We start from the raw sequence: 18,672 nt of genomic DNA on the forward strand, positions 1-18,672 counted from the left end.
ATCAATGTGGTGCTTTCTCAGAAAATTGGGAACCACCCTGCATCAAGACCCAGCAATACTACTCCTGGGCATACACCCAAAAGATGCTCCACGATGCTCAACTATGTTCATAGCAGCTTTATTTGTAATAGCCAGAACTCAGAAACAACCTAGATATTCAGCAGCCAAGCAATAGATAAAGAAAACCTGGTACATTTATACAAAAATTGCTCAGCTGTTTAAAAAAAAAATCATGAAATTTGCAGGCAAATGGATGGAGCTAAAAAAAGGTAACACAGACCAAGAAATACAAACATGGTATATACTCCTTATAAATGTATATAAACTATAAAGTAAATGATAATCTTTTACACATACTAGACAGGATAAGTAGCAAGGAGGGCTCAAGGCAGGATACACAAATATCCCTGGGAAGGGGAAATAGAATAGATATTGAGGGTGGACTGGGAGCAGGAGAGGCTGGGAACAGAAAGGATCAAATAGAGGGAGAATGGAAGGAGAGAGTACTGAGAGGCATTTTGGGGCTAGATAGCTGTCTAAGATTCTTAGTAATGGGGGATAAGGAGCTTGAACTGGCCATCTATAACCAGGCAGGAATTTCAGTGGAGAGATTGGAACACCAACCCAGCTGCAAAACCTTCTGCCTGCACTGTGTCCTGCCAGCAAGAAACTGGGATTGGCCAACCAATGACTGGTCCAGCTTGAGACTCATGCCACTAGAGAAAGCCAATGTCTGACACTGTCTGGATGGCCAGTAAAGCAGAGGCTGGGTAGCCCAGAGTTCCAAGATAGAAACTAACAGGATTGGCAAAACCAAAACCAAACCAACCAACCAAACAAAACACCCTAAGCACCCAAAACCAAAAAACCAAAACAACAACAACCAAACCAAACCAAACCACCCAAAAAAAAGTCAATGAAATGATCCTTAATGATTATCTGCTATATTCATGGACAGGAGCCTATGGTAATTATCATCAGAGAGGGTTCATTCAGCAACTAATGCAAACAGATGCATGCGGCGAAAGAGGAAGGATTGTAGCAACCAGAGAGGTCCAGGACACCACAAGAAACCCCACAGAATCAAGTAACCTGGGCCCATAGGGGCTCACAGAGACTAAACCCACAATCAGGGAGCCTGCATGGGTCTGGCTTAGCACCTTTGCATATTTGTTATGGTTAAATAGTTTGATGTTCTTGTAACACTCCTAGCAGTGGAAGTACGGGCTGTCTCCGACTGCTTTTGGGACCCTTTTCCTCCTACTGGGTTGCCTTGTTCAGCCTTAATATGAGGGGGGAGGTGCTGAGTCTTACTACAACGTGATATGCCATCTTGGTTGATATCCATGGGAGGACTATCATTTTCCTAAGAGAAATGGAGGATTGGCTGGAGGGAGAAATTGCATTCAGGATGCAATATATGAGAGAAGAATACATAACATAAATAAGTAAATAAATGAGGTTGGATGGCCTTGGTATCTGGTATTGGAATGAGGAGACCACAATGGGTAGAAAATAGTGTTTTGGGAAACTGAGTCTCAACTCAGTCACGGGACAGCTCACAATGGGACTTGAGGTGGACTATCTGTGGCCCAGTTCAAAGGTCAGAGTGTAAGTGGTTGTACCTTAGACCTGACGTCAGTGATTTCTCAAATGTACTCTGAGTGCCACACCACTGCTACAGTTTTTGCTTTTGCCTCTAGTCACTTGCAGGATGACATCTTTTAAACCTTTATAAAGGCATTTTCCCCTATAGAACACATTAACTTTACAAATACATTAGGAGACAGGTATATAGACTCTGTAACAGCTCTTTTGTGACTTGCAGGATCATTCTTTGCCATTTTTCCCCAGATAAATTTCCTTCACCTTTATTGCAAAATTACTCTTACTTTATTCTCTTACATATACCAGATATTCTCAAACTTCTTCTATAAAAAGACTTGAAGGAAATTATTTAGGTTTTCTGGTACATGCAATGTTTGTTGCTCTAATCTGCTCTGTTCTTGTGTCATAATATCGGCTTGGACAACACATACATGAATGGAGACAATTGTCTTTAAATAAAACTGTATTTACCAAACAACCAACAAAAAGGTCTGGTCTACAGGTCAGAGTCTGCAAATCCCACTATAGATCAGAACTCATTTTCTCTTTTAAACAGTGTAATAAAATGTCTGTTTACTTTATCTCAAATACTTTAAGGACATACTATTGTTGTCTACACATTTAGTTCAATCTTGAGTTTTTACTAAAGTTCCTATTGAGTATTATTTTTAATAAAACCAATGGCAGTTCAGATGAACACCATCCATCTTCTTGTAAAATATGCTAGCAATGCATGCGTGTATGCATGTCCTAGTGCATGTATGTGCATGTGCGTGTGTGTGTGTGAGGGTTTGTGTTTGACTTAATAGTCATTATTTTCCCTTAAATTATTGTTCTGGGATCAGTTCCTTTCTTAGTAAAATATACCCATTTAGCATTTTTCTATTTTTGTTTACTGGTTCAGTAACACTTGAAAGTGTCTTTTTGCTGTACTCTCGCCTACAGTTTATGTGATTCTACACCTGAAGGCTACCATGTACAAGATCTGGAAACTTCAAAGTGATGACTTTGCTGCATATCTCGACTTCTGTGAAGTTTTCTAGGTTCTAGCTGCCTCTGTGGTAAACTAAGGTGTTTACTTACTTGGCCTTTGAGGTATCTTCCTTGTGAATCAATATAATTCATAAGGCTGAGAGTCATAATTTTATAATTGTATTAACCGTGAGCTTCAAGAATCACTTTCTTGTTAGATTGTGTTTCTTTTCCTTTTTCATTCCTACTTTTCTTCCTTGGAAATTTCTTTTAATTGTTTACTTTGTCTTCTCCCACAAAGAAGGGTTGATGCTCATATTGATGACTATTTTTGAGCATTTTGGAATGTGATCAGTGTGTTTTGTTTAAGAAAGTGACACAGGCTTTGGGGAACTGAGAACAGTTCACTTTCAATTTCAGTTTTGGAGAAGGATGTTACTGTTCTGAGTTTATATAAAAAAGGATACAGACAGGCAGAAGGAAGAAAGTGAGCCAGGTGTGGGAGGCAGCTGAGTCTGTACTCAGACCCCCACTATAAGGAACAGGAGTCTGTGAATTCTACCCCACTCTTCCCCTCTGCAACTTAGTCTTGGTCTTGACTTGATTTCTGCTTCTAAGAGGCAGTTGAAGAAGAGCAGGAAGGACAGGTTACTTATTTTCTGTTGTTTGGGGTTATGGAGAAGTCCAAGCTTCTCTCATAATGACAAATTCAAGGTGTCACTGTTTTGGCTGCTCCAAGTGACAGTGGGACAAGTGTCCCTGCTGGCCTCGCCATAACCTGCTGTGTCTCTGGATCATAAAGCAAAGACTGTCTCTATTGAAAAGCTTATAGGCAATTGTAATCTGAAGAGTTTTCTTTTAAAAATAAGATAATAAGACGCCAAGCAACACACATTAGACATGGAGTTTTTAATGAGCATGGGGAGAGAAGGAAAGAGGGGAGAGGTACACCAGAGAGAGAGACAGAGAGAGAGAGAGAGAGACAGAGAGACAGAGAGAGACAGAGACAAAGAGAGAGACACACAGAGAGAGAGACAGAGAGACAGAGAGACAAAGAGACAGAGAGACAGAGACAAAGAGACAGAGACAGAGACAGAGAGACAGAGCAGAGACAGAGACAGAGGAAGAGAGAAAGGGAGTAGATAAGAGAGTAAGAGAGAGAGAGCCATAAGGAGGATTTGGCCTTTTATAATCTTGGGTAGGGCCACGCCCCCATGCCAGTTAGGCAATGACATCACAGGTAGGCAGATTGAAGCAGAATCCTACCAAAGAGAGTGTGCTTATCTTTCTGAGAGTTAAGCTCCCGAGAACAAAGTCTGCAAATATCAATGTACTGATGCATTCAGCTTCTGCGTAACTGGTTCTCATTAGCTACATATAACCATAGCTCAGAATTCCATGTGTATGTGGCATTTACCTGTGTTTCCTTGTCCCAACAGTGTCAGCTGTATCATCTCTAGGACCTGCTAACATACTGATTATTTTGCCATGGATCTTAGGAAGGTGGAGGAAGTAGAGCTTTGTTGAAGACCCATTAAGGTAAGGCTATTTCTTCTTGGTAAAGCATAGCTACTTTATAGACCTATTTTAAAAATTGTTTTAATTCACTCTGTTGCTTGAGATTTGCTCATAATAATTTGACTTGGATCATATCTCTTAGGACTCTGCTTTAGTCTGCTTACCTGTGATATCGTTGCCTACCTGCTATGGCGGTGTGGCCCTGCCCAGGGCTATCTAAATGGACAATCCTACCGTGTCCCTCCCTCTTATTATTCTTCCTCTCTCTTCGTCTTTCTCTCTCTTCTTATCCCTTACTCCCTTTCTCTCTTCCTCTGTGTCTGTCTCTCTGACTCTGTCTCTCTGTCTCTGTCTCTCTCTGTCTCTCTGTCTCTGTGTCTGTCTGTCTGTCTGTCTGTCTCTCTCTCTCTCTCTCTTGGGTACCACTCCCCCTTTCCTTCTTCCCCATGCTCATTTAATAAATCTCATATATTCTAATATCTGATATCTGGTATCTTCTTATCACTTTTTTATATTAAATATAAAAATATCATTAGCTCTGGAGGAAGACATGACATTCCATGCTGTACCAAACAGTATAAGATTATAAACACATATTGTTCCCTTCTTAAGAGTTTATCTAAATGAGCCTGTCAATCACCTGGGCAAAAAAATGCCCCTTAAAAAGTTCTAACTTTTATATTTAATAAATATGAAAATAATTAAAAGGTAAGACAATAAGGGAATAAGATTATAAAATGCTAGGCAACAGATATTATGTTATAGAGGACAGAGAGAGAGAGACAGAGACAGAGAAAGAGAGAGAGACAGAGAGAGAGAGAGAGAGAGAGAGAGAGAGAGAGAGAGAGAGAGAGGAAGAGAGAAAGGGGGTAAGAGAGAGAGAGTAGAAAATAAAGAGAGAGAAAGCCATGAGGGGGGGGTTTGTCTTTCTATATAGCCTTGGGCAGGGCCACGCCCCGTGGCAGGTAGGCAATGACATCACAGGTAGGCAGACTGAAGCAGAATTCTAACAGTAACTTCAAACACTTTTTATGCTTGCAGATGTATTACAATGTATGGAGTATTTCTGTAATGAGATAAGTACTTGCATACCCCAGAAGCCCCTCCCCCAGGTAGAGAGTATAACTTGCTCTTTCTCCTCTTTCCATCTTCCTTTTTTGAATACTAGTCAAAGTCCTCAAGCCTGCTGCTGGAAAGCTCTAGGCCTTTCCATTCTGTCTGTAGAAACATCTCCCACTCCCGTGCAGCTGCTTAGGGCTCTCCCGCTGAGTTAGTGTGCTGCCTTGGTCTCTAACACAGAAAACAAACCCAAAAATCTCTTTTTCCTTAATCGCCTCCCGCTTATGGTCACAGGCTGCGATCTGCAGTTTGTCTGCCCTGTTGCTTTTTTTCTCTCCAACTCCAATAGTCGTCCTCAATTTTCTTTCTAAATCTGTTTTTATTTCTTTCTTTTTTTTTTTATATGGGATTTAAGAACCCACAAAAGACACTGTGTTCCTTAGTCAACCTACTGCCAATGAAATAAGTATTATCCTAAGTGGATACAAATCAATTGAGTCCTCAAATATTATTTTTGAGTCCCTTCAAAATGTATCAAATATTATTTTTGAGTCCCTTCAAAATGTGTCAGTTTCCAAACCAGAGAAAGTATCACTCTAGTTCAAAAGGAATAAAATAAACAGTGCTTCCAATAGTTACAAAAGATGTCCAAATTCTTCTTTAGGAGATAGGGGCAACTTCTGGGAAATCAGCTCAATGGCATCCAAGCTTTCCTCAGACCATACTGCGGGAAATCCCCGGTTACTGGGTGGTCTGAGTTGTGTAGTTTCAGTTTCAGTTTAAAATACCCTGTTGGAGTTTCCAGTGCTTTTCATAGGCAAGTTCTCTGTCAGAGAACCGGAAGGAGAAAGGAAATACAGGGCGTGGCCTTTATTTCTCAAAGCTGGCACAGATAAATACCAGCGAGCTTGCCAAGTCTCTGGAAGCGGCTTTCTTAGCAGCTTTTCCTCTGGTCCTTTTCCTCAAGTTTCATTAAGGTAAGACCAGGCATGGGTAGGACGAGACTGCTACGGTTTGGTTTTTAAAATGTTCTTTCCAGGATGGGATGCATCCTAGCCTGGCTGCTGGATTAGACCTACTTAAAATTAAAGTGTAGCGTTATCAGAGAAACAGAATTGTGCATCTGGCAGTCAGAGTGGGGTTTTTCTTCAGTGTCATTTTGCTTCATATAATGAGAGGCAGCACGGGTATGGACTAAACTGAAAGCTAGAAGTGCCCTCTGGCTGGTTTTCTCCCATTGATCTAATTTTTGGCATTCTTTTTTAAAATTTATGTTTAACCAGGTACGATTCTGATATCATAGGTTTTGAGCTTTTAAACTGTGGGGCAACGCCTCCCATCATTTTGGTGGAGCTGTATCTGTTCTTTTTAATTTGTTTATTCATTTCACATGCTGCTAGCAGCCCCCCTCCCTCCTCTCCTCTCAGTCCCATTCTTGCTCCCTTCCCCCCCATCCTCCTCCCTTATTCCTCAGAAAAGAGGAGGCCCCCTACCCACCCACCCACCCCATCTTGTCAAGTTGCATGAAGACTGAGCACATCCTTTTTTCCTGTGGCCTTACAAGGCAAGCCTGCCAGGGGGAAGTGATCATAAAGCAGGCAATAGAGTCCTTACTGGAGACAGCCTCCCCACAACCCAGTGCTAGAGGACCCACATGAAGCCTGAGCTGCATCTGTGTAGGGGTGCTAGGTCCAGTACATGCATGGTCCTTGGTTGGTGCTTCCGTCTATACAAACCCCTTTGGGGCCTGGTTCATTGGCTCTGTTGGTCTTCTTGTGGAGCTCCTGTCCCATCCAGGTCCTTTTCTCCTTCCCCCACTTTCCCATAAGACTCTCTAGCTTGATTCCTAATTCGAACAGAATTATCTCCACAGAGCAACCTTTCAGTTTCGTTTGCATGAGGAAGAGCAAAGCGTGAGTTGCAAAGTCAAGTGCTAACTGGCCCTCCAGCGCTCCTGACGTGGCACTTCCTGAGTGGGGAGGTGAATTCCCAAGAGCAGGGCTCCATGCTGTGAGGGCAGACTCTGGAAGAGAGGCTCAGAGTGGACAGATGCCTCCCTTGCCGGAGCTTGGAACTCTAAGACTCTAGCCGGGAGAGTCTATCTATACCGGGAAGCATCAAATGAGAGAGACAGAGACTGGGTCGATGCAAAAGCAAGAGGCTTTATTGTTCCAGTGCACTGGGGTCTACCTGCACACAGGGGTCAGGCGACCCTTAACGGAATTTTGTGTTTTATATTCTTAGGCTGGGCAGATTTTGGTCACAGTTCCTGGAGGGGAGAGATAGTTGAAGCTGTGGAAACGTCACAGTTCCTTAGGCAGGTTCGGTGGAGACTGAGTTTCCAGGGAAGCTGTTTTATCTCAGCTAATAGCTCCGGTGGCGTTTCTGAAAACTGCTAGCAGGTCTAGTTTATGGCAGTGCATGGTCATTCCCGCAACGCAGGAAGAAGTGAAGTCACCTGGAGACAAGTTCTCATACAGAACATGGTATTAAATACAGAAAATAAATTACATACAGGATATGGCATTGATTTTGCACCTACAGAACAAACGCAGGGCCAGCTTAGAGAGAATAAAATGCTAAGATGCTAAAGACACAACAAAAACAAAGGAAAAAGCCAAGGGGAAACTTGAGGGAGCACAGGACAAGGGGTTCTGACTTAGCAGGGGACTTTTTAGCTGGACTCTCATCTCTTGAAGGTTCTACGTTTGTTTTTTCCTTGGCACTCATTCACTTTTTTAACCCCTTTTGTGTTGGATTCTGTCTCTGCAATCTCTATCCTTATACATTGATTAATCAGAAATTACCCACTTGGACCATTCAGTATGGTCTAGCTATGTGGGTCACTCCTGGGAACTCTTTCAACTTTTCACCATGTCACATGCCTCCTGCATGCCATATTTAAATATGCAGTCTATCTGCTAAGTGAGCACTTTACCCACCCTATCTTCAGTTTCAGACCAAAAGCAATACAAAACAAGAGAAAAGCAAAAATTTGAAACCCGAGCTAAAACCACTTCTCTTCTAGAAGTTTATCTCCTCCCTGGGACTCCTCAGCGTTTTCTCTCAGATTTCTTTGTGTGTGCGTGTGTGTGTGTGTGTGTGTGTGTGTGTGTGCGTGCGTGTGTGTGTTGAGTATATTTATCTACATCAAATGGTTGCCAGTGTTCACAGAGGTAGGGTTAACTAGGGTTAACAGGTAGTGGTGAGCCACCTGATGTAGGCTCTGGGAACAAAACCTAGGTCGTCTACATGAGCCTCAAGTGCTCTTAAGCACTGAGCCATCTCTCCTGCCCAACACTCTACTGATGTACATGCATATTGATTTATTTACTTCTGGCTTGTAGGGAGCAGGCAGGAAGAGTTGACAGACAGCATCATGCTAATCAGTTGCAAGGCTGAGACTGGAAATCAAAATCGTACCTAACTTACAACAAAGCCAAATGCGATTACATTTTTAAAAATTATGTTTATTTTATTTTATGTACATGGGTATTTTGCCTGTAGGTTCTTGGACTAAAACCTGAGTCCTCTGGAGGAGCAGTCAGTGCTCTTATCAACAGAGTCATCTCTCCAGGACCATAAAAGCTGTGGGAATCTAACAGTTGGAGGGAATGTATTCCTGAGGCATAGGCTGGGTTATACAAGGCAGGAAAATGCAAAAACATCAGCGATTTGGTTCTGGTAGAGTATTAAGGATTGTATCCACGTGTAAGTGCCAACATGTAAATACTATAATTACTAGAGACACACATTGCCCATGTTCTTCACAACGGCTAAAAACTAACTTGAATTAGTTTCTTCTTCCATTACTGACATCATCCAAAACCAAAAGAGGCTATAAGCACCCACATTTCTTATTGATGTTACCATTCACGTTCTAGCCAGTTGTAGATCATTTCTACAAGCTTTCCACATCTATATCATCTGCAGCAACCATTCTAACTCCTGCTGCATGTAAATAAGGCTATCAGAATTCTACCAACACAAGGTAGCAATACCGCACCAGAAATAGGTTAGCATGGAAAAGCCCTTGGCACCCAAGTGCTTGCTCTATGCACATCCTGATGTTCATGACTTGATGCTACTCCCAGAAAAACGACTTCTGTCTCAGCGTGGTCACAGGTGTGATTCATGATCAGTGTGGTCACAGGCGTGATTCATGATTCATGCCCTGGCTCTGGGGACGAAGAGAGAGTGTGTCTTTATGATCATTATATACAACGACAAAGAAATGCAGACTTTTTATGGTCTGCTAGTGCAGAGGATTCAGATCTTGTCATGTTAATGTTGTAATCAAAACGCACTTGATAATGGGCATGGCTTTTTAGCTTCTCTAATAAATAATCATAACTACCATGAAAAATAACTGCTCCCCTCAAAAGTGAAGCCAAAAAGCAAGTGTTGTCTTCATCATTCAGCTTAAACTATTTTATTAGACAGTTGTCAGGGTACAAGTATTGATGTTTTTTCAATTATTTCACCACTTACAAAATGACCATGCATAAAACTTTGAGGCTAATAAAGGCTATTCATAGTTATGTAAAATATGGTTTCTTTTTTTTTAAAGCACACCTTTAAGAAGTGAACATATGTAATTCTCTTGAAAAATGATATGTGCTGGCATTATGGTTTAGGGGCAGTAAAGTAATGCAGTTTTGTCATACAGCTGAGTGAGAGAAAAGCAACAGGTGTAAACAGCCAGTCACTTTGGGGAAATCAGCAGGTATAAACCAAGAAGCATTGGCAAGCCAGCAGCCAATGGAATGGGCTGGACACAAGTTGTCAGCAGGTAGGCTCAGGATACAGCTTTCCTGTGAATCAAGTACTTTAGAGGTGGTAGAGTATGCCGTTACAGGTTCTCTCTGTTTTTATTTTTCTATTTCTCAGAAACCCAGGCAATCGAAATGGGCCATTTGTTCCAGGATTCAGTGGGCAAAATGCCTTCCCTTAACCACTAGAGATTTCAGGTCATCCCATTTCTTTCCCTGCAGACAAGCAACAACTTAGACATGGCCACAGAGACCCACATGCCAGAACCCATGTGCCTCATTTGGAAGACCGAGGACCAGCTAGTGGCTAATGAGGAAGCCCTGAAGATCCTAGCTGCCATCACAGAGCCAGTGGTGGTAGTGGCAATCGTCGGCCTTTACCGAACAGGCAAATCCTACCTGATGAATAAACTGGCTGGGAAAGAGAAAGGTGAGCACCACTGGCAACACTTGTTGAGTCCCCTCTTGTTGACCCACACTATGAGCATCCTGCCCAGGGTATGAGGAGGGAAAATTAGGGACCCAGGTGCATAATGAAAGCTAGAGTTTGCATCTTCTGGTAGGTAAAGGGAGGCCCTCTCTTTATGCGACTTAGCATGTATTTATTACCCAGCATCTTCTGGAAAAAGCAAAAAATATGTTCCCTTTATAAGAAGTAACTCATCAATGAAATGAATGCAACTAAATAGAGTTAAACTACTAAGTTTTTAGAAGCATGAAATCACCCCAACTTTCAGTCCTTTAATATCATCTGCCCATTCCTCTGAGGCCATTTAGATCATCACTTGTCTTTTCTACTGTCTTCTTGTTTTCCTTACATCTTAATTTAAATTCTCAAGGGAATCCATGAATTCCAGAACCCCTCTTCCAGCATCCCTGCTCATTTTGCTTTTTAGGCTTTTCTGTTGGCACCACTGTGCAATCTCACACTAAGGGAATCTGGATGTGGTGTGTGCCTCACCCCCAGAAGTCAGGCCACACCCTGGTTCTGCTCGACACTGAGGGTCTGGGAGATGTGGAAAAGGTAAGGAGAGAGGTGTCCATTTGGATTCTGCTTGTTGCCTCATGCCTTGAAATACTCTTACTGCAGGGAGTTCCCTTCTCAACACCCATTAAACTAATGTAACCTATCCTGCAGAGAATATGGGCTAATAGTTGCCTACTGGGTAGATCAAGTTGCACAAATCATGCCTGCAGTACCTGTAGCTCTATAATTTTGACAAAAAGAGGAAGTCTCTTCAAATGTTTTTCTGTTTGTCTTTTCCAACTCATATGAACAGTGGAAAAATGGGTGCTCTCTAGTTGTACTCTGGTAAGCCCTCACAACAAGTAGAGCACTTCAGTCTGCTGCACTTGACTTTTTCCTAAGTGTTCCTGTCACCCTTGACTTCAGGCTTCCAATATAGAGACTGACTTGGGCCTGGGGAGATGTGCCTTTTATGAACTGGTATGAGCTGGTTCTGGGACATAGCTAGGTCTTTCTCTTGAATGCCCATTGTGAAAGAGCTTTTCCAAAAAAATTTTTTTTGATTTGTCAAGATGCAAAGATGACAAGCCACAATTTGAACTTGATTTACTCATGTTTGTGGGTAATAATACATAATATACATACATGCATATATAATGAATATAAAGCAGTATGTTTTACCCCTATAAAACTTTAGTTTTAAGTATTTTAAATACTAACTATAAATATTTAGTTTTAAGTATTAAATATAAATATAAACACTTAGATATCCACTATTTTTATTCATTTTGTAACTATCCGAGTGTCATTAGAAGAAAGACTAGTGAGCTTGTGACGAATAGATCAGTATAAAATTACTAATGAGAAAATCATGCCTACAATTATTTTGTTTGTTTTGTTTAATGTTTACATATCAACATCTTATTTTTAGTGATGCTCACGCAAGAATGCCCTGAGACATGATTTAAATTTGCTCTGATTTCTAGATTGATGACAAGAACGATGCTCAGATCTTTGCACTGGCAATCCTTTTCAGCAGCACCTTTGTTTACAACACCATGAACAAAATTGACCAGGGGGCTATCGACTTGTTACAGTATCCTTTTATGGTCCAGGGCGAACCATAAACACTCCAAGACAGTTGCAGAAAACATGCCACTTGTGCACCTATGAGACCTTGTGGACTCCTAACAACTAAAGCACAGACCTAAGGAGAATGCTCGGTCGATGAAATATTTGTCACACAAGAATGAGGACATGAGTTTGGGACCATAGCGTCCACATAAAAAGCCAGGCAAGGCACTGTATACCTGTAACCCCAAGGTTGGGTTTGTTTGTGGACAGTCAGAGACAGAAGGATTCCTGGGGCTTGCTAGCCAGCTAATATAACCAACAAGTTCCAGATTCAGTAAGAGACCCTGTCTCAAAAAACAAGATGGAGAGTTATAGAAGAGAATACCCAATACCAATATCAGGCCTTAACAGATATGCATATCTGCACACAGAAGTGCACACACACACACACATGCTACAGAGTAGAAACACAAGGAAAAGAACCCTCATGCGTGTCTTGAATGCTGGTTTGAAACCTAGAGATCCACCTGTCTCTACCTCTCTAGGGCTGGTATTAAAGGCGCATACCACCACTGTCTGGCTGAAGTTTCTTCCATTTTTAAACAGCAGATTTATTAAGGTGTTTTATTAGGGAAAAGTGAGGAGAAACTTGTGTGAGAATACTCTGTCTTGTTCTCTTTAACTCTTTATTCATATCCTGATGTTTTCCTATATTTATGCATTGATAAACCCATGTTTATCTCCGCCACCTTCTCCCATCTTTTCTCTTTCATCTACTGAAATTCTTCTTAGTCCCAAGAAGTCACTCTCCAGTGTGTGTGTGTGTGTGTGTGTGTGTGTGTGTGTGTGAGAGAGAGAGAGAGAGAGAGAGAGAGAGAGAGAGAGAGAGAGAGAGAGAGAGAGAGAGAGAGAGAGAGAGAGAAATGTCAAGATCTTTGCAGCCAGGTCTTTCTGGCTTGCCCGTTTTCCAAATAAACTCATATCAAGGCTTCATGAGTGACTCTCATAACTTTTCATTCTATTGGGGACTGATTTTTTAATTAGTCCTATTTTACCACTTGCCCTCTGTTGACTCTGATGTCTATCAACAAATACACAAAATAATGACCTTCAATTCTTTCTGGAAATGTTGGTCCTCATCCTTGAAAGAATGCTTTATGAAGATTTCCATGGCCTCGTTCTCACAGGTCCTGTGCAGGTCCAACAGCTCCTGGATGGTCTCAGTGGGCAGATGTGCCCTCTGGCTCATCTGCTGGTCATAGTGGCCAATGGCTTTTTGCACTGCAGCCGAGTTCTCTCTCCGAGCCAAGGTTACCAACGTGTTTTCTATGCAGGGCAGTGCCCCGTTGTTGATGGCCTCGACATAGGTCACCACCAGGCTTTCTAGACCTTCAGAGAAGGAAAAGATGTTTGTATCATTTGCAGAAAAGGTGTCTAATCTATATGGATTTATTCTTAGAATGCTATAGTTTGCCTGAAGTGTTTCAGCATCCTGGGCAGTATTCACATGCCCAGAGGAGTTTTTGTTTTTGTTTTTTGTTTGTCTGTTTGTTTTTATATTTATTTTCCTAAAAGGAAAATGTGCCTTGATCATCTAGTTCTTCAAAAGTTCTAGGACAGCCAAGGCTACATAGGGAAACCCTGTCTCAAACAACAAACAAACAAACAAACAAAAAAGGAAGAAACTTCTAATACCAAATAGACAAAATTTTTCTTAGAGTATTATTTTTACAACTTTTCCAGCTTTGGTAAGGATATAATCTTATATACACTTCTCTATAAAATGTAGATTCTTTTGAAAAAACAATTCTCAGAAAGCCTAGAGTGTATCTAACATCATTTTTTTTTTTTTGTCTATTTAAAGAGCCTACTAAGCGCAAAGCAGGATGAGATGTGTAAGAAAAATGTGGAAGCTTCTGCAGGCCACTGCTCAGCCCTACTTCAGAGCATTTTTAAGCCTCTGGAACAAGAAGTGGCACAGGGAATCTACGCTAAACCAGGGGGCCACACTCTCTTCCTTCAGAAGATGGAACAGCTGAAAGCACAGTACCACCAGCAGCCAGGGAAGGGAACACAGGTATTCTCCATCCCCGGTACAGATGCAGTAAGGTGCTTTAGTTCTCTGCCAATGAGGCACTCATCTGTTGCCTAAACACCTGCTTGGCACGGATGCTACGGCAGAGAGCTTGTGCTTCAGCAGCAGATGTAGATTAAAGCACCCATCACTGTGATCATTAGACCGATATTGTAGCCATCAAGTTTCATGTGCATCAAAGGACTGATTAGGACTGCAGAAGACAAAGCCTCGTTTAGTGAAGCCAGTGGAAGGAAACCCAGTAACTGGTTGGCTTAAAAGACTTTTATTCCATGTATGGATACATTCCAGAGTTCAAATGAATGATGTCATTCATTTTTCTTATTTGTATTTCTTTCCAACCCCACCTTCACTGTTCTGTTTTGTTTTCCTGATGGTTGGCTTCATTTTCAAGCCCTGCCTGGCAAAGACCTCTGACATGTCCCAACTTTAGCTTGCCCCTAGTGATTTACATCTCAGAGGAGGACAAGCATATCTGCTCCAGCACCCATATTAATTTTTTTTTAACACCCACACTTTAGTGTTTATCCAGCTGTAAATAAGACTGTTTCATGTAGCATTCCTGAGTGCTCTGATTGGTCAAGCCAGCATCATTCCCAAGGGTGATAGGTGGGTCCTTCATATACAGGCTGAGAATCCCCCAAGAGCGAGAGATAGTGGGAGAAGAAATAAAGACATTTCCCAGGTTGCAGATTAGCATTTCCCAGTTCTAACAGCATGTTTTGGGGTCCCCAGGCTGACGAAGTGCTGCAGAAATATTTGAAGGACAAAGAACCACTGAGCAATACAATTCTACAAACAGACCAGGCTCTCACAGCCAAGGAGAGGCAGAAGAGAGGTGAGAGGGAACGGAAGCCATGCCCGATGTACAAGAAGGTTATTAGCACAGCCTGCGTTTGCAAGGGGAGAACACTCACCCTAGAGATTGTTTTCCTTTTTCCTCAGAGGAACAAGAGAGAGAGGCAGCTGCAAGGGCTGAGGCACAGAGGTTGAAGGCCATTCTTATCAAGGAAGAGGAAAGGAGAGCCGAACAGGAGAGGCAGCATCAGCAGCAACTGCGACAAATAGAGATCGACAGAGCAAACTTCCTGGCGAAGCAAGAGAGGATCCGGAAACAGAGGATCCAGGTATTTGTGAAGCGTTTCCCCTCAGGTGTCACTAGGCTACTCCAGCTCTCTCCCATCTGCCAAGGTGGGAGATGTCAAGATGTCAAGGCCCATGGAGAGAGGCAATCTTATGTGATAGCTCAGGGAGGGGACCCTGGAGCCAGGCTGCCGGGTGGCAACCTCAGGCACAATCTTTTACCAAGTGTATGATCATGCAACTTGTCTCTTCCTTCTGTACTTTGGTGCAGTGTATAGGCAGGAGCAACATGTGTTTTGCAAGATTATTATAGTAAAAGCTCTTGTGTTAAATACTTGTGTTAAAATGATGTTTGGCACAGAGTATACATAATTATTAAATAAGAAGGCATTTCTTGATAACATTACACTTCTCTGGACAATCACCTGTCTTGATTACGATGGGGATTGTTTTTTTTTTTTTTTTTTTTTTTTTTTTTTTACATGAGGTTCATGTTCTGTCTTCATTCCTGTCCTATGGTGATCATTTCTATTTCCCACGGTCTTCACCTTGTAGTTTGTCCCTTTCATTTTATCAGCACTCAAGAAGTAGTAGGCAGTATTTAGCAGGCATACAGCCCTTTGTATGCATTCTCTGATCTAATAGCCATGAGGCAGAGCTGCTGTGTTCCGAGATCGCAGATGAATTCCCACAAAATAATCCAAATACTGGCATCCCACAGGCTTGCAAATGGGATCTTCTGCTTTGCTGCTTCTGCAGAGATGGTGCCATCACTCTTATAGAACTTTCCTTACCAATTCCCCAATTTACTAGTACGGGTACAGATAGTAGCTTTCTTAGTAGCTACTCTAACTTATTTTTGATAGCCCAGTGCTTTTCCTGTAAAGGCAGAGTAGACACCACTTCTGCCAATCAAAGTATGGCAACCTGGACCTTACATCACTTAGACCACAGGGGGCTGATCCTGACGCTCTGCATGGCAGGGTGTCACCTCTGTGTACAGCCTCTTCTTGTAGAAAAATATATGACTCTATTCCGTGTATGAATGAGAACCGAAGTGAGTATGTGACCGAGATTGCCAAGGACATTTTTTGGTCTAAGGAAGAAGGGCGTGTTGGGATGGAATTCGAGAGACACTAACATTTCAGAGTTTGGAACAGGCTGCATCTGGAGCTAGAGAAAAAGGATGGAAAGCGCTAAAATTAGGCTGCACGTATATGGATATAAGTCCCACAGCTTTACGTAAGTATGGACAAGCCAATGGCTTAGGAATGAGAACAGAGTTGATCTGAGGTTTTGTTGTTTGCTTGTTTGTTTGTTTTTGTTTCTGTTAAGCTTATTTGTTTCTGCTCATTGCTTCTCAGGAAGAGGCTGAAAGGATCAAGGCAGAACAGGAAGCTCGGCTCAGAGAAATTCAACAACAGCATCAAAGGGCTATGGAGATGAGCTACCGCTCCAGTAACCACTGTATCTTAAGCTAATACACCAGACCCCAGGACTTCCCTTTCTTATTGCTCCTTACAGAAGACACAAAGGAACAGGAGACTAAAGGACTTGAGACAAGCAGTAGTTCAGAAGCCCGAAATGCCCCCTGTCTGACTGCCATATTTGTTTCGAGATATTTTAAGATACTCAGGGGTTGTTAATCAAGGAGAGCTTGACCAACATCTTGCACTCACATGGTATCTTTCTTGTGGGTGGCGATGGGAAAGGTACCAATGAGAAATCAGAAACAATGCGTGTTTCTCAAATGGGTGGAGGCCACTGGTCCGTGGGCAGTGGGCTGGCCACCCGCAGGTTCTTTCTCCTCTCCTTTTCTTTGTTGGGAACCCAATCATATTATGGTCAACCTTGTCACATGCCCAGCTATCATGTCACTCACACTTAGAGGTAGATTTGTTCCTTAGATTGTCGTCTCTGTCATGTCCACATTCTGTCTTTTGTTACATTCATTAAAGAAATTCTTCATCACTAATACTGTGGTTTTGATGCACAGAATTACCCTTTGGCTCTGTCTTTTTTCATTTTTCTTCCTTAAAGTCTACACCTGCCCATGCATATTTCTCACTTTTTACCAGATTTTTTAAACATAGTAATCCTACTGATTTTTAAATCATGTTAATGATTTAACATTTTAATGATTTAAAACTTTAAAAATTTAAATTATTTCTGATCCTTCTAAGTCTGTCTCTATTCCTGGGTCTATTTGCTTTATCTCTTTAAAATAAAAGCTGTACTTGGTTTTTCTGTGTGTCTCAAAAACATTTTAATTAACTGTTGTCCATTTTTGGTGACATAACTAAGATTGTAGATTTGTGCTTGGACTGTGCATCCCCACTTTATATTAAGATGCCTTTGGCAAACTTTGGCTCCGGTAGCTGTTCAGCTAGAAATAGCCTTAGTTTGTTCTAGTAAAATAGCTCTTGCCTGTCTCCATCCAGAAGACAGCAGGGGGGGGGGGTGGGGGGGGAAGCGGAGGAGGGGAGGAAGAGGGAGAAGGAAATGGTTACTTGCTTATGTAAGTCTCATTCTGCTGCTCAATAAATGGAATAAAAATGTAAAGTGCATTAAATTAATTCACCTGTATGCCTCAACTTTATATCCTGTAATTTTTGCTCATACAGAAATTCACATATAATAGGACAGAAGCATCCTAGCAGAAGCAAGAAATGAAAACTGAGATCAAATGTAGCATTTTCAGCATTTACAACTGCACTGATTAGTATTTATTTTCTCACTTTAAATAAGTGTTTACTTTTGAGCCTAAATAGTCACTATCTCATTTAGAGTAGGAATCAAGGTAAATTAGCTTCATGACCTTATAGTCTAAACAGACAGCTTAGAATAAGCAGAAAATACAATCTGCAAGAACATTAAAAAAAAAATAAAGTGATTACTTCTGAATGATAGCATTAGTGATTCTTATATACAAACCCACCTCTGTCTGTCTGTCTATCTGTCTGTCCATCTGTCTGTCTATCTATCTATCCATCCTATTTCTATGAAAGGAGTAAATTATCTTAATAGCATGAGTACTTTTTAAGGAACGGTGCAGGTGGAAAGAAAAAAGAAACCAACAAAAACTATGAATTCACACTGGCTGTGGGGTAAACACAGGAGGAGCTAGGCCAGGTGGTCAAGTGATAGTGTGTGGTCAGAAGTTGCACATCATGCCTTCAGTCTCTGCATTTAAGGCCTGCAGACCCCGAACCCCAGGGCACACAGCTCTTCTTTGGGCGTTCAGTAGGGGCTAAAGCAAAGAGCAGGTGTTTGCAAACCATTAGCTCTTCCTAAGGTGGGCTAACAGAATGAGAGACCACGCCCTGGGCCCTCTGCAAAGACACTACTGTGCAGTGCTTTCCTCCTGGCTTCTACCTTCACCCTCATATGCTTCTTACATGTTCTGTAGTAGGGCTTTGCAAAAGTAAAAAGATGCTCATTGTACGTATGGTTTAATGTATACTTTGATTTTTTAAATATAGACATATTTAATGTTCCATAGATTCCACAATGCTATGGAGTAC

At 41.7% G+C, this 18,672-nt stretch overlaps 1 protein-coding gene across 1 annotated transcript; it reads left to right on the forward strand.

The window, feature by feature from the left end:
• The first annotated feature begins 9,853 nt into the window (after positions 1–9,853).
• LOC127206441 (guanylate-binding protein 5-like) lies at positions 9,854–17,530 on the forward strand. The gene is made up of 8 exons (XM_051165725.1): positions 9,854–9,949; positions 10,152–10,359; positions 10,826–10,953; positions 11,883–12,005; positions 13,805–14,047; positions 14,801–14,903; positions 15,011–15,192; positions 16,513–17,530. Exons 2-8 carry the CDS (start codon positions 10,170–10,172, stop codon positions 16,627–16,629), a joined length of 1,086 nt encoding a protein of 361 aa, XP_051021682.1. The 5' UTR covers positions 9,854–9,949; positions 10,152–10,169; the 3' UTR covers positions 16,630–17,530.
• Positions 17,531–18,672: the final 1,142 nt, after the last annotated feature.

This window comes from Acomys russatus, chromosome 23 (genome assembly GCF_903995435.1).
Source record: "Acomys russatus chromosome 23, mAcoRus1.1, whole genome shotgun sequence".
In the NCBI taxonomy this organism is placed as follows: Eukaryota; Metazoa; Chordata; class Mammalia; order Rodentia; family Muridae; genus Acomys; species Acomys russatus.

Excerpts from the sequence above, each read along its gene's own strand:
- LOC127206441 (XM_051165725.1), top strand. The coding sequence starts at position 10,170 with ATGGCCACAGAGACCCACATGCCAGAACCCATGTGCCTCATTTGGAAG. Across the intron at positions 14,904-15,010 it reads CAAGGAGAGGCAGAAGAGAG|AGGAACAAGAGAGAGAGGCA; the intron begins GTGAGAGGGAAC and ends CTTTTTCCTCAG. Across the intron at positions 15,193-16,512 it reads TCCGGAAACAGAGGATCCAG|GAAGAGGCTGAAAGGATCAA; the intron begins GTATTTGTGAAG and ends ATTGCTTCTCAG.